Here is a 15,630-nt window from a genome sequence, read left to right as displayed (position 1 = left end):
AGGTCTGTAGGCTACCCCTCCCAGGCTCAGCTGTGAAGGTCTGCAGGCTATCCCACCTTACACACACACAGGGCTCAGCTGTGGAGGTCTGCAGGCTGTCCCCCACCCCACCCAAGGCTCAGCCATGGAAATCTGCAGGCTGCTGTCTAGGGTACAGCTTCTAGGGGTATGAAATACACATCTCACTTTATGTGGACTGTACCTCACCCACAGGTGTGAGGACTTTCTCCATCTGGCTTTAGGCTGGCCACTTCAGCTTATAAAACTGGGTTTTCTCTTTATTGCAGGAATTGGGTCTTGCCTCAGTGGAAGTCTCTTTCATAAGGGGCTACTGAGCGCTCACACCATTTGTCCGAGGACACTAATGTGTTGATAGGTGTGTCTTCCAGGTTCCTGCGAGGAGGGCAGCGAGGGAGCCTTTCCCATTCCTCCTGCCTAGCATCCTACCACAGTGGTGCTCAGCCAGGGTTACTGATAATGGAGTTGATGGCAAGTTTTAACATATAGTCTGCCGGGCAGTGGTGGCGCACGCCTTTAATCCCAGCACTCGGGAGGCAGAGGCAGGCGGATCTCTGTGAGTTCGAGACCAGCCTGGTCTACAAGAGCTAGTTCCAGGACAGACTCCAAAGCTACAGAGAAACCCTGTCTCAAAAAACTAAAAAATAAAATAAAATAAAATAGTCTAACTCAACCTTAAAGACAAATGGGCTGAGGGCTGGCGGCTTGGTTCAGTGGTTAAGAGCACTTGCTGCTCTTGTAGATGACCAGGGTGATTGATTGAATGAATGATGTGTATGTGTGTATACTCACACACACACACACACACATCTATATTTATTTTTACATGCGTCGGTGTTTTGCCTACGTGTATGTCTGTGTGAGGGTGTGAGAAACCCTGGAACTTGAGTTACAGACACTTGTGAGCTGCCATGTGGGTTCTGGGAATTGAACCCAAACTCTCTGGAAGAACAGCTAGTGTTCTTAACCATTGAACCATCTTTCCAGCCCTGAAGACCAGGGTTGAAATCCCATCACCCGTATGGTGGCTAAAACAGTCTGTAACTCCAGTTTAAAAAAAAAAAGCATGCTGGGAAATGCTTGATCCTTTTGCGTTTTTCTGTGGGGTGAGGAGGAGTGGCCCTGACATACCATGACATACATATATGATGTCAGAGGACAGCCTGAAGGGGTCGGTTCTTGCTGTCGCTGTCGGGCTCTTTGGACGTGGAGGGGAGGTGTGCACCTTTCTCCGCTGAGCCATCTCGCTGGGCCCTGGCATGCTCTTCCTCTTTGTCGGGTCCCCAGCCTCTGCCTTTTGCAGTGATGTCAGCTGCCTGGCTGGTCATCACCAGGAACGTGGAGTAGTGTTCTTCTCTTTACCTCTTTACATTGTTACTCTCAGCTGTATTCAGTTAATCCAGCTCTCAGCAACTCTTTATATTAAAAATTAAAGTATAATAACATTATTTTTCCCCTTTCCCCCCAACACCTTGAATATTCCCCAGTACTCCCAAGTTGACGGACTGTTTTTCTTTGACTGTGTGTCTGTACACACACTATACACACAGAAACACACACACACACACACACACACACACATATACATATATAGTGTATAACTATATAAACACAACCTGCTCAGTCCGTTTAGTGTTGCTTGGGTGTATAGCCATTTGGTATTGTAAAGCCAATTAGGGGACTCATCCCTGAGAGAGGCTAATTCTTCCTCTCTCAACAGTTGTTAGTTCTTTGTCTGGGGTAATCCATGGGATCTCCATCTTTGAGTTAGCACATGTATTGGTTTTCCACTGTTCTGGTCTTGTTTTGGCAGCTGTACCGTTGAGATATCATGGTTGTCGGTTCTCTGTCATTTCTAGGAGATGAAACCTCACAGCAGACTCCATGGTTCTTTGACTGTTATAGTCTGTCCACCCCTTCTTGTGCAGTGTCCCTGGGCTTTGGGTGCAAGAGTTGTGTTGTAGATGTAGCCTTTGGGATTCGTCTCCCAGCAGTCCACTGGTCTCTGTTATTACAGTTGAGGTGTTCTGTAATGGTCTCTGTTTGCTGTTAAACGAAGTTTCTCCGATAAGAGGTGAGAGCTACACTTATGTGTACAGATATAGGAGTAAGGTTTAGCGTGCAGTTAGGAGTCATGCTGGTCTAGTAAGTGGAGGTAAAGGTTCTCCTCTAGATCCAGAGCTCACCAGCCCAGGCAGTTCGCTAGGTTTCTGTACTGGAGGTAGGAGGTAGCCTTTTGATGGACAGGACAGCTGTATAGCTGCCGTGTAAAGACCCTGGGAAAGACTGGAAGATGTAGAGGTGCACCCATGGCAGACTGCTGGGGAGTTGTGCACAGCATGGAGTCGGCAGACTGTAAGCTAACTTTAGCAGTCTGATCACAGGTTACAGTGAAGATAAGGGTTGTGTGGTGTGGTGTGGTGTGGGCTGTCTTGTGCGTGCGTTAGTGAGCTCTTGGTGCCAGTTACAGAAGGCTAAATCTATGGGAGGTTCTTTGTGTTGACTTAACAAGCAGCCCAGGGCTCTTAAGCTTAGACATGAGAATGATACTCCTGCCCAGTGCTTCTGACAGGCCCTCAGGAGTTCCAGGGCAGTGTTTTTTCATCTTGGCACAGTTGACACGTGGTGTTGGGTGCTGTGTTTGGAGAACGTCCCTCCTGTGTGTCCCAGGTATTCAGGTGCCTCTGATCTGTGCCCTTCGGCCACCAGCAGCACCGTACACTCCACCTCCTGTCTGACGATCAGAACGTCCAAGCCCTTCCAGATGTCCCCTGGGAGTCATTCCAGCTCCCAGATTTGGAGCCATAGCCTCATCCCCCATTCGCCTTCAGGAACTGGGAAAGCAGAAGGAAGGCAGCTGGCTTCCTTGGGGCTTGGAGGTATTACGTGTAGATAGGTACTGGGGAACACTTGGCGGTTGGCCACATTCGCCAGGTCTCACAGGTAATGTGGGACCTACTGTCGCAGTGCCTGTGTCCCCCAGTGCTCACTGACTTTACCCTAGCCCCCAAAGTGGTTGTAGGAGGAAGTTGTGGTGCCATGGAGTAGAACCTTCACTCTTGGGACTAGTGCCCTCTTAAAAAAGAGAAGAGCTGGCGTGGTGGTGCATACCTGTGATCTTAACACGGGGAGGCAGAAGCAGAAAGGTCAGAAGTTCAAGGTTATCCTAGGCTATGTGGTGAGTGAGAGGCCAGCCTGGGCCACACAAGACTCAAAAAAAAAAGTCAGAAACTGGGTGAAATTCTGCAATAACCAGTTAGTAAATGTTAGGGCAGGTAGTAACCCACACTTACTGCAGGCCAGGTACCAGCGAAAGGCCTTCCTGTGCTCTCTTTAAAGCCTTTAAAGATTTAGTTAATTTATTATGTATATAGTGTTTCACCTGCATGTGTGCCTGCACACCAGAAGAGGGCACCAGATCTCATGGTAGATGGGTGTGAGCCACTGTGGGTGCTGGGAATTGAACTCAGACCTATGAAGAGCAGCCAGTGCTCTTAATCTCTAAGCCATCTCTCCAGCCCCTCTTTAAAGCCTTTTAAAAGGGTGTTAAAGGTTTTGTTTATGTATGTCCACATGTGTTTGAGTATGTGCTGCACATGTGTGTCCACATGTGTTGGAGTATGTGCTGCACATGTGTGTCCACATGTGTTGGAGTATGTGCTGCACATGTGTGTGTCCACATGTGTTGGAGTATTGCTGCACATGTGTGTGTCCACATGTGTTGGAGTATGTGCTGCACATGTGTGTCCACATGTGTTGGAGTATGTGCTGCACATGTGTGTGTCCACATGTGTTGGAGTATGTGCTGCACATGTGTGTGTCCACATGTGTTGGAGTATGTGCTGCACATGTGTGTCCACATGTGTTGGAGTGTATGCTGCACATGTGTGTCCACATGTGTTGGAGTATGTGCTGCACATGTTTTGGTGCCAAGCGAGGCCAGAAGGGAATCAGATGTGAGCCATCCAGTCTGGGTGCTGGGAACAGATCCTGTGGAACAGCAGTAGGCGCTCTTAATTGCTGAGCATCTCTCGAGCTCCCCCCATTTTTAAAAAGGTGTTTATTAGCCCATGTTAACTATGTTAATAATGATCCCGTGGCATATATGTATATAATGTATTTTGTTAATAATGGACTCCGTGACATATATGTATATAATGTATTTTGATCATATTCACGTGAACTTCATAACCCTCTTTTGACCCCTGTCACTCCCGCTGGTCCCTCCCGCTTTTCAAATTGTCTCCCTTCTTTTGTGTATTTTTTTTTCCTTTTTCATTCGAGCCCTAGGCGTTTAACTGGGTTACTTACCTGAGTGTGGGTGAGGGGTTATTCACAGGCGTGTAGACAATGCCTGGCCGTACATTCTTCCTTCTCCAATTCCCTATACCTTGAGCCTTGGAAGGAGTAACATAGATGTTCCACTTAGAGCTGAGCATTCTTTAAAGCCAGGCAGTGGTGGCGAACGTCTTTAATCCCAGCACTCAGGAGGCAGAGGCAAGTGTTGTAATAGGATTGGCAGGCTGGTCTGCGTCCTGCCACCCAGCTGCCCACATGGCTAGCTTTATATCCGAAATAATTACACGGAAATTGTATTCTTTTAAGCATTGCTTGGCCCATTAGTTCCAGCCTCTTATTGGCTAGTTCTTACGTATTAATCTAACCCATTTTTAATAATCTGTGTAGCCCCACGAGTTGGCTTACCAGGGAAGATCTTAACCTGTGTCTGTCTGGAGTGGGAGAATCATGGAGACTCCTTGACTCAGCTTTTTTTTCCCAGCATTTTGTTTTGTTTACTCCGCTTACCTAATTTTACGTCCTATTAAAGGGCCAAGGCAGTCTCTTTATTTAACCAATGAAATTAACACACGCCAGAAGACTCTCCCCCATCAGGCAGGTAGGTTTCTGAGTTCAAGGCCAGCCTGTTCGACAGAGTTGAGTTCCAGGACAGCCAGGACTACACAGAGAAACCCTGTCTCAAAAAATAAATAACAGAATGGTTTGTATACCCAGTGAAACTGTTGGAGAAACCTAATTTTTAGTTTGCAAGTGGTCATCAATGGAATACAGCTCTGGGTTAGGGATGAAGGCATGCGCTCCCTGCTCTCAGCTCTGGGACCCCATGTAGGCCTGGGGCATACTGCCTCCGTCTCTGAGTTCATGTGTGTCAGTTGTGTGTGTCTGGAAGGCACTGTTTCCTTGGTGACCTCCATCCCCTCTGGCTCTTACAGTCTTTTTGCCTCTTCTGCAAGATTCCCTGAGCCCTGAGGGGAGGGATTTGATGGAAATGTCCTCCTTAGGACTGAGTGTTCCAAGGTTTCTCGCTGTGCACATTGTCTCGTTGTAGGTCTCTATTGCTCTTGTCTACTGTAAGAGGAAGCTTCTGTGATGGCTGAGCAAGGCACCAGTCTCTGAGTCTAGCAGATACCACTAGGAGTCATTTTATTGCTCTAGTCCTTTAAAAGAAGAGCAGTGTTTGGTTTCCCCCAGATCCCTGGCCTGTCAGGTCCCTGATTCCTGGCCACCTGAGCAGTCAGGGTTGGTTCCATCTCATGAAATGGGCCTTCAATCCGATCAGACAGTGGTTGGCCACTCCACTATTGCACCGGGGTATGTGGTAGGCAGACTATTGTTGAACGAGGAGCTGCGGGTTGCATTCCTGCCGCCCCAGCTCCTGGCCTCCTGGCTAGCTTATACCCCGAAATAACAACATACAAACTGTATTCATTTAAACACTGCCTGGCCCATTTCTATTAATGTGTGTAGCACCGAGGTGCACTTACCGGGAAGATTCTAGCCTACTTCCATCCTGGGTCAGAGCTTCATCGTGTCTGTCTCAGAGAGGAGAGCTATCGAGTCTGAGCTCACTTCCTCTTCCTCCCAGCATTCTGTTCTGTTTACTCCACCCACCTATGTTCTAACCTATGAGGGCCAAGCAGTTTCTTTATTTTTTAACCAGTGACCTTCCTCCATCAGACTATGATTGTCGATTGAAGGGTTTCTAGCTGGGTGAGTGTTTACCTTTCTCCTTTGGCCTTGTGCAGAGTGTATTCCTGGCCAGTGAACACCTGTCCTGGGTGAAGCTCCAGGTAGGCACCAGTGGAACTTCTCTGTCTGTGTTCAGTGAGTTGTCTAGGGCCAGTTTGTGGAGAGCTACCAGAAGCTTTGACAATAGCCTGGATTGTTTGGGGGTTCCCATGGGGCCCCGTTAGTCAACAACTTGATTGGAGGTATCCATTCCTGGAAGTTTCATTTGGTGACAAGAGATGTTCAGTAGGGGCTCTGTCTCTCCAGTTATTTGGACAGACAGACAGACAGACAGACAGACACACACACACACACACACACACACACACACACACACACGGAACCTTCTACTGTATTTGGTTTCCATTCGGCCCCTAGAAGAGATGATTCCAATCAGCCTTGCTTCAGCACTGATCACCACCTCACAGGCACTGATGGCCTGTCTTCTCTTCGGTCCGAGTGGCAAGCAGGCAAGCTTTCGTTGTACAGAGTAGGAAATCAAAGCCCAGGAGGCTGCTAAGGGGACGAGCAGGTAGTGGTTGATAGCCGTTTGGCTTCAGGCCAGTTCTCTCGCCCACATATGAGGCCATAGTCCGGACTGCTGACCTTTACCCTCCTGTTACTGACTGTTCCTTTCTGCAGGCGCTGGTGACTCGAACCAAGGTGGCTCCATGGAGGCCCCAGCAATCCAGTCGGTGAAGCAGGAGACCTTGTCCGTAGAGGCCCTGACACTTGACTCCCCGTGGCACCGCTTCCGCCACTTCCATCTGGGCGATGCAGCGGGACCACGAGAGGCCCTGGGGCTGCTCCGGGCCCTGTGTCGGGACTGGCTCCAGCCAGAAGTACACACCAAGGAGCAGATGCTGGAGCTGCTGGTTCTGGAGCAGTTCCTGAGTGCCCTTCCCGCAGACACCCAGGCCTGGGTGTGCAGCCGCCGGCCCCAGAGTGGAGAGGAGGCTGTGGCACTGCTGGAGGAGCTCTGGGTGAGCAGGAGGCCGTGGTGGCCGTGGCTGTGGGAGGGGTGTCACTGAATTGTGCTTCTCAGCACGCGACTGCACATCACATATAATCAAAAAGTCCCTGGACATGAAGGTGTGGTCCACGGCTGGGACTGGGGTGAAGTTGCTCTTCCCGAGGTACAAGGGTGCTTCTCCAGTGTCATCTGTACATCAGGGTCCCCAGTTCCTCCTTCAAGTGATAGTTGAGGGAAGGCCTAGCTGAAGGCTGCCTTGCCCAGGGTCTGCATAAGTGCAGAGCAAGGACATCAGCTAAAGGAAGCCCCGGGAGCCAGCACAGGTGGTGGGTGAGGGTGTCTCTAGAAGATTCCAAGCCATCTGACAGAACGGGGCCAACTGGTATTAGCTACAAAGTGGGGAGCTGTGAGCAGGGAGCCTTCAGTCTGATGTGGTAGTTCATACCTGTACAAGGGACTAAGGCAGGGAGGTCGTGGAGGGCAGTCTGTAGCCAGACCCTGTCTCGTTAAAAAGAAGCAAACCTCACAATAGAGCAAGAAGCAGGGAGTGCCTTCAGTTAGGAAGCCTCACCTTGCAGTCCAGAGTTTTTACTAGGTCCCAAGCTTGGCAACATGGTGGCTTGTGACGTGACTGATCTGTCACCAGCTCTTCCAGAGCTTGGCTAATCTTGCCAGGTCCAAACCGCCACCTCAGATCTGTTACGGTTTTTTGTCTGGTCTGGGACCCAGGCAGACACCCTCTTTCTAGGTGTGACATTTGAAGCTTTGCATATGACTTCCCAGAAGCCAGAACAACAGTCAGCCTTCTCCGGCGCCATTAAAAGTGTTTTCCGTGACAAGTATATGTATTTGTGTGGTGGTGGTGGTGGTGCGTGGGGGGCCAGGTCAAGGGGCAACTGTTAGTGTTGTCTCTCTCCTTCTGCCATGTAGGACTCACGACTCTGTGTCGGGCTTGACAACAGGCACCTCTACCTGCTAAGCCCACCCTGTTTTTGTTACATATATCTAGCAGAATTTAGGGGGAAAAATCCTTCGAAAACCCATGTGTCAATACACACCTCTAATCTCATTGTTGGGAATTAAGGTAGGAGGATTTTGGTTTTAGAGCAGCCTGGGCTACAGAGGAAGGCTGTGTCTGCAACAACAACCACTTTTATTGGCTAGGTGGTGGGGAATTCTATTCAGAGAATCTACAGGTGCGGAAGTCGTTGGGCTCAGTGTTCTTTCCTTTGTGTTGGTTTTGAGACAGGGTCTCTCTGTGTAGCCTACACTGTCCTTGAACTCCATAGACCAGGCCGGCCTCGAACTCAACAGAGATCCACGGGTTCTCTTTTCAGAAGACTCTGCTCGGCTCCTTGTGTTCTGGGGGCTCGAGGGACATAGGGGAACCTCTCCCAGGTTTCCCTTAATGGTGCTTGCACCACCTATCCCATCGGTGTGGTAAAGTACCTGCCGAGAGCAGCTCAAGGGAAGCTTTGGGCTCCCAGTTCAAGGGTGCAGTCTGTGGAGGAGAAGTCACGGCCTTCGGAGCTAGAGGCAGCTAGCTCATCAGAGACCCAGGCTGAAAAACAAACATGGTTTCTCTGTGTATTCTTGGCTGTCCAGGAACTTGCTGTGTAGACCAGGCTGGCCTTGAACTCAGAATCCACCTGCCTCAAGGTGCTGCACCACCACACCTGGCTCTTGGCTCTCTTCTAGATTCAGTCAGTGACCCTGGCCATGAATGGCCAGCCACAGTTAGGGTGCATCTTCCTCCTCACAGGCATGCGCAGAGGGGCTCCTTCCTAGGTGATGCTGGTCCTGTCGAGGTGTCAGTGTAAACCACCACAGTGCACTTGTTGCTCCTCAGTGGTGGGCCTGGTCCAGTCTGCATTGGAGACTCAGCCCCCCTCGCCTGTCCTGTTCATTCATGTGTCCCTGGTGGAATAGCGCCTTGTTTCATAGCCGAAGGCCAGGTGTATTCTGGTTGATCTTTTTGATCTCTAGAGACAGCCTGACCTGCCCCATAAGACAGAATGATTCGCCCGTAGTCATCCAGCCTCTGGATGGAAGTCATGGGACTGTGTGAGACCCTGGGAGCAGGGTGTCTGCCGACCCAAAAAGGCTGGTGGCTGGGCTAGGAACCTGGGAGAGGCACCTCCAGCCAGTGCCTGTGGTTAAACAACAGGAAATGCCACACCAGTTTGTCTCAGATCAGAATTGAGGGTAGTCTGCCCCGGAGGCAGCTGGGAGCATGGAAAATCACCACAAATGTGTGCCTGTGACAAGAGGAAAAATTAGTTAAAAAAAAGAAAGAAAAGAAATAATCCAAGGCATGTTGATTGCTAGAACCCCAAAGTTGACTTCTGAAAAGCATCAGCGATGGCCAGTCGGTGGCACACACCTTTAATCCCTACACTCAGAAGGCAAAGGCAGGTGGACCTCTGTGAGTTCAAGACTAGCTTCGTCTGCAAAGTGAGTTCTAGGACAGCTAGGGCTACATAGAGAAACCCTGTCTCAAAAACAGAGCAAAGCAACAATGGGGAAAAAAAGCCCCAAAGCATCAGAGAGTAGCATAAGCCTTCTACAGCAAGTTGCCCAGGGGCCAAAGGAGAAACAGCAATAGGCACCAGGAGCAAAGCCACAGCGGTGCGGGCGTGAGCAGATGAGAAAACTGGTGCTGGAACAGCTTGTACAAGTGTGAACCCCAGAGGGAGTGGACACTGTGGGGCGGGGTAGAATTCAAACTGCCAAAGTAGGCTCATGAAGAAGCAACAGATTGAACCTGAAAACCAGAGGTCAGAGGGCTGAAAACAGTGGCCAAAGACCTCACACTCAAAAGGCACCCTGATAGCCTTATGTGTTGCTAAATCTCTAGGAAAGGAGCTTTCTTCTGTTTCACAGACTGCTTAAAGTATGAAGTGGGGTGGCACCCAGATCATTTTGCTAGATTGCCAACCCCCTGGCCTCACCACCCCACAGTCTAACCACGCCATACAAGGTCAGCCTAAAAAAGGCGAGCCCAGGCCTGTCTAAAGAAGAATAGATCCAAAGATCTCCAGTAGAATATTGTCCACTTGACTCCAGCCAAGGGTTGTTAAACCATGTGTTCTCAAAGAGTGTTCTGTTGGGAAATTTAACAACGACTGCAAAGACCGAGGGCAGCCTGCAGGGGAGCCCAGTGGAGCCTGGGGACTCGGCAGAGACCAGCATCAGCACAGAAGCAAACAGCGCAGGACTTGGTGTTGCACACCTTTAATGCCAGCACTCAGGAGGCCCAGGAAGGTGGATCTCTGCGCGTTCAAGGCGAGCTCAGTCTACAGAGCTAGTTACAGGACAGCCAGGGCTGTTACACAGAGAAACCCTGTCTCGAAAACAAAGTTCTCTGACCTCCATATGTAAACACACACACACACACACACACACACACACACACACACACACACACACGGCGGCGAGAAGGCTCTCCCATTAAGAGCTCGTTCTGCCCCTGCAGAAGACTGGAGTTTGGTTCTCAAGGCCTATGTCAGGTGACTCACAATTTCTGTAACTTCAGCTCCAGAGGAGCAGATACCATCTTCTGCCTCCGCACGCATGCGTGCCTATGCATCCCACCTCAGCATACTAGCTATAAATCTTAAACAAAAAGCAGGCAGGACTGGAAAGGTGGCTTAGAGATTAAGAGACAGCTCTTCTGGAGGTCCCGAGTTCAATTCCCAGCACCCACATGGTGTCTCACAACCATCTAGAATGAGATCTGATGCCCTCCTCTGGTGTGTAGGTTTTCATGCATGCAGAACATTGTGTATGTAATAAAATATTTTTAAAAAGAAAGAAGGCAGGATTTGAGAACTCTGTAAAGTGTGGAGGGAGGGAGGCAAAAGCAGGCTATTGTAATCTCTCAATTTGGCATATGCTATCTCATTTCAGGGCCCAGAAACCTCCCCAGATCAGTCCTCAGCAATGAGGGCACCTCAGGATATGACAGAAGCCTCGGGGGTCAGTGTTGGAAAGGAAGAAAGTGGGGTGACTCCCTTAGGTGAGCAACTGGCCTCTTTTCCAGCTTCCTTCCTGATGATCAGGGGTTCTTGTGTCGCAGGCTAGGGCAGGGACTTGCCTGGCCATTGTTACTTGCTTAGTGAGTGCCCCTTGACAGCTCAACACATGCCCGTGCCTTTGGGGAGCCCATGGAAGGTGGGATCAGACTCTTGCTGTCTGCCAGGTGCTGCTTTGCCCGTGCATAGAACCCATAGCAGCACCTAACAGATGCGGTCCCTGTAGTTAGTGCCTCCCTGTGTAGCCCCGGCTGGCACAGTCTCTGCTCTGCTCAGATTACCGGCATGCCTGCAGCATGCCCCAGTGAGAACCGGCTGCAGTGTATTTAGATCCAGGGTTCCAAAAGGACTCTCCCAGGGGTGCGTGCTGCTAAACCACGATTGGACCCAGGCAGCCTGCTTCAGATCCTGTGCCCCCTCAACCCCTTTCAGATCAGCTCCCACTTTTCCCTCCCCACTGCTGTGTTAGAGTTCTGTATCAGGTGCCCAGCCCTTGAGATGGGCGTGGAGTCTGTTCCATCTCTTTAGGGTGAGGTGACTCCATGTGTCTCTAGACAGTGGGCCAGGAGCCAGATATCCCGGAAGATACCGGGTAACTGCTGAGAGTGGGGCCGGAACAAGGGGAGACAAATGGGCATTTCAGACAGAAGAGGACACTAAGTTCATGATGTAAAACTACCAAAACCAAGGTTGTGGGAATGCCTAGGGCAGATAGGACACCTGGACAGAGCAGACATATATACTTATCTCCTACCTGCCTATACCTGTTTGTTCTGTTCGGACCCCTCAGCCTTACCCAGTGAAGTCAGCCATCTGTGTACCCTTTCCTCCCCACACCTGGTTTCTTTGGTCCTAAATCAGTGTGTAGTCTCACCCATGTGTATTGGTCCACTCCCGCAGCGCTCCTCCCTCTTGCCCGCTTGCTGTTTGTATTTGTCTTGTTACTCACTCCTCGGGTCCCTATCTAGTCAGGTACCCCTTGACCTAGTATTCATCAGGGAGTGTCAGGCTCCTTGCTAGAAGACACAGGGATGGGAAACCTGCCCTTCATGCCACCTCCGTGTCCCCAACTGTGCTGCCCATCTTGACCCTGCTGCTTCTCCCTACCCCTGCAGGAACCAGGGCCTCCGAGACAGAGGTGCCTGCAACTGAGACCGCAGGGGCCACGCGCCCTTACAAGCAGGAGCCGAGCAGCCCCCCACCAACCCCACTGGCACCCGTCCCCGTCCTCCCTGCTTTCCTGGCGGCCCCTGGCACCGTATCGTGCCCCGAGTGCGGCAAGTCTTCCCTGAAGCCGGCTCACCTGTTGCGCCACCGGCAGAGCCACTCAGGCGAGAAGCCGCACACGTGCCCTGAGTGCGGCAAGGCATTCCGGCGCAAGGAGCACCTGCGACGCCACCGTGGCACCCACCCTGGCAGCCCGGGGCCCGCGCTGCGCCCCCTGCCGGCGCGTGAGAAGCCACACGCATGCTGCGAGTGTGGCAAGACCTTCTACTGGCGCGAGCACCTGGTGCGCCACCGTAAGACGCACTCTGGCGCTCGGCCCTTCGCCTGCTGGGAGTGTGGCAAGGGCTTCGGGCGGCGTGAGCACGTGCTCCGCCACCAGCGCATTCATGGCCGGGCTGCCGCAGCGCAGGGGACTGCAGCACCAGGTCCGGAGGGTGGTGGTGCCTTCCCACCCTGGGCCCTGGGGTAGCTGCAGTTCCAAACACCTGCTGAAGCGGCGTCATCCCCTTAGCACCCCACCCACCTCCCCGCCACCTCTTTCCTGCCCAAATGGTGCTTTCCCTTTTCAGGCCCCGTCTCCACTCCTTTCTCCCTTCTGGAGCTTTCAGCTTTCACCTGCCCCTACAAAAGATCCTTCTCTCTCCCCCTCCTTTCCTTCTCTTTTTTATGGAGGGGAGACCTGTCCCAAGACACCCTTCACGTGGGAAAAGGAGCTCAGGGAAGGAGGAAACCCCCTCCTCCTCCCGCCTCCTGAGGAAGGCAGTCTTGGGCCCCAGGACAGAGTCGGGGCCAAAGGCAAGAGGCGGCAATAGTTTCTGAGCAGCAGGCCCAGACTAGGATCTGGTTCTCTGCACAGCTCAAAGGCATGAGGTGGGCAGAGGTGCCTGAGAAGCTTGTTAGAGATGGCAGGTCACCAGCATCAGTGAGAGTAATAAAGTGACGGACTCGGTGTGTACAGGAGTCTGGGACTCTCCTGTGTTGTGGGAGGTTGAGCATCTGAGGCACAGGGGACTAGGTTCATGGAAGGTCCTGGTACCAGATCCGCTCCAGTCCAGCTTGTCCTGGCTGCGGAACTTCAGGCAGGTGGTGCCCCTCTGCAAGAGTTCAATTTATGTTTTGTATCTTTTGAGACAAGGTTTCTCTATAGCTCTGGCTGCCCTGGCCTCCTGGGTGCTGGGACTAAAGGCCTGTGCTACCACGCCGAGAAGTTCCAATTTCTTAAATTGTGCTTCACTGTCACCCCCCACCCATGCCGAGTTATCCAGTTAGGTGACTCCGTGTCATCGAGGGACCCCCCAGATAACCAGTGCCAGCAGTCTGGGACAGTGCAGTTTGCCAAGAAGACTCCATTCTGGCCTTGGAAAGGTGAAGGCTGCCCTTTGTCCTCAGTCTGCCCCGTCACAGTGCGGCTGTCTAGACCTGACTATCCAGGGAGGAAACCCACATGGGAGGAAGTGCAACGACCCTCGGCCCGCCCTGCTGGGGTCTTTGGACACTCGATTTGAGCCCCAGGACTCTGCTTCCACACCATCTCTCTATGTAACATGCACAATGTGAGGGTACAGTGGAAGGTCCCCAGTGCTTTGAGATGGTCTTGCCAGAGCAGCTCAAGCTAACTACTGTGTAGCCAAAGATGACCATGCGTCTCCAATTCTCTCTGCCCCCCAGTTTTGGGAACATAGCTGTGCATGATGATGCCTGGGGTTAAATGCTGTGCCACCATGCCCAGGTTTTATTCTCTTTTTTTTTTTTTTTTTTTTTTTTTTTTTACAAGGGATCTATGTAGTCCTGACTGTCCAGAAAAACTTGCCATTGAGATCAGGCTGACCTCAAACTCACAGAGCTCCGCCTGCCTCTGCCTCCTGAGTGCTGGGATTAAAGGTGTGGGCCACTATGCCTAGTCCTATTCGTTTATCTATTTATTTATTTGCTTGCTTTTCAAGACAGAGTTTCTCTGTGTAGCTTTGGTGCCTGTCCTGGAACTACCCTTATTTATTCTTAATGGACACATGGGACCTTCCCTGGAAGATGTGTCCAAAGAAATGGTCAAAGCAGGATGCCTTTATACATTTTATAAAAGGAATAATCAATGTATAAGTAAATGAAAGAATATGGGAGGGGCTAGGTTCATAGAAGAAATTGGGTGTTCACTAGGAAATATGCTTTGGAGGGTAGTGTGGTAGGAAACCAGGGCTGGCTGTCGTTCATTTGAAGCAATGACGCCCTCTAGTGGTAAGAGCTCTTTCTTGAACTGAGAAGGTGTCTGGGGGGTCTTGCAGTTTGCAGATAGGAAAGAAGGGTGGACAGCCCTTTCTGCAAAGAGAATTTCACCAGTGTTCCAAGGACCTGGCTAAGAACACGGCCTCCCCTTCACACCTTCAGCAGTCCTAATGGTGACGTCCCACCACCCCACCCCGTCAATCACGCTGCAGCTGCCTCTGGCTTCCAGTTCTTGTGGTCGTGGGTAGGGCACTTCTAATTGGATTGTCCAACATTTTACAGCCACTCTGTAGCTGTGAATGTAGACGTTCACAAAGGTGGCAGGTGGGTGCCACCAGCACCTTTGACGAAGCTGCCAAGCCCCAGTGCCCATCCTAACATGGCCAATGAAGCCCATTTCCAATACCTACACCAATGCATTGCTGCAGAGTACGGGAAAAGCCCCGGGAGGGCCCACACTCATGCAGTGTCTTTCATGGCAGCACTGTGGTGAGATCTTAGCTTTGCCATGCGGTGGGATAGGCTGAAGTTGCATGATCAGCTGCAGATTGTCGGGTGCCTACAAGGAGGGTGGAGCAGTGGGAAAGTGGGGGTGTCATGCAGGCCCAGGGAGTTTCATTTGCAACAACAGGTACCACTTGGTCGAAACCCTGTGCTGGGCTGAGAAACCAGTAGGTAAGAGCACTTGCTCTGTAAACGTGGGACTCGGGTTCAGTCATCAGCACCTGTAGCGTTGCTCGGTGAAACAGAATTGAGAACACATAGTCCTACAGCTATGGATTTTATTTATTTATTTTTGACCAAGAAGACTGGAGAAAAGACAGCATCTTAAACAAATGGTGCTGGTCACACGTGATGTCGGCATATAGATTGAACATAGATCCGCATCTATTACCCTACACAGATGGGTCAAGGACCTCAACATAAGACCAGATACATTGGATCTCATCAAAGAGAAAGGGAATATAGGCTTGAACTCATTGTCCTGTCCCAGGAACAGAACACCGATAGCACAGGCACTAAGACCAACAGTTAATATATGGGGCCTCATGAAGCTGAAAGTTTCTGTAAGGCAAAGGGCACCATCATTCGAGCAAGTGACAGAATGAGAAATGTTTACCAGATTATATA

General features: G+C 51.0%; 1 protein-coding gene across 3 annotated transcripts in view; it reads left to right on the top strand.

Moving 5' to 3' along the window:
• Positions 1–14,018, top strand: part of Znf444 (zinc finger protein 444) — a 17,152-nt gene extending 3,134 nt beyond the window's left edge. For 2 of the 3 annotated variants that reach the window (XM_013354532.2, XM_005369286.3), the window contains exons 2-4: positions 6,688–7,028; positions 10,928–11,036; positions 12,168–14,018. In XM_013354532.2, the coding sequence (XP_013209986.1) occupies positions 6,717–7,028; positions 10,928–11,036; positions 12,168–12,748 (1,002 nt within the window). In that variant the 5' untranslated portion in view covers positions 6,688–6,716 and the 3' untranslated portion in view covers positions 12,749–14,018. Of the gene's footprint in view, positions 1–6,094; positions 6,108–6,687; positions 7,029–10,927; positions 11,037–12,167 lie in introns of those variants that run through there. The other variant, XM_013354531.2, reaches the window with a different exon arrangement.
• Positions 14,019–15,630: the final 1,612 nt, after the last annotated feature.

Source organism: Microtus ochrogaster, unplaced genomic scaffold (genome assembly GCF_000317375.1).
Source record: "Microtus ochrogaster isolate Prairie Vole_2 unplaced genomic scaffold, MicOch1.0 UNK47, whole genome shotgun sequence".
Taxonomy (NCBI): domain Eukaryota; kingdom Metazoa; phylum Chordata; class Mammalia; order Rodentia; family Cricetidae; genus Microtus; species Microtus ochrogaster.
Note: the sequence above shows the minus strand (reverse complement) of the source record. Positions and strands in the feature narration are given on the sequence as shown.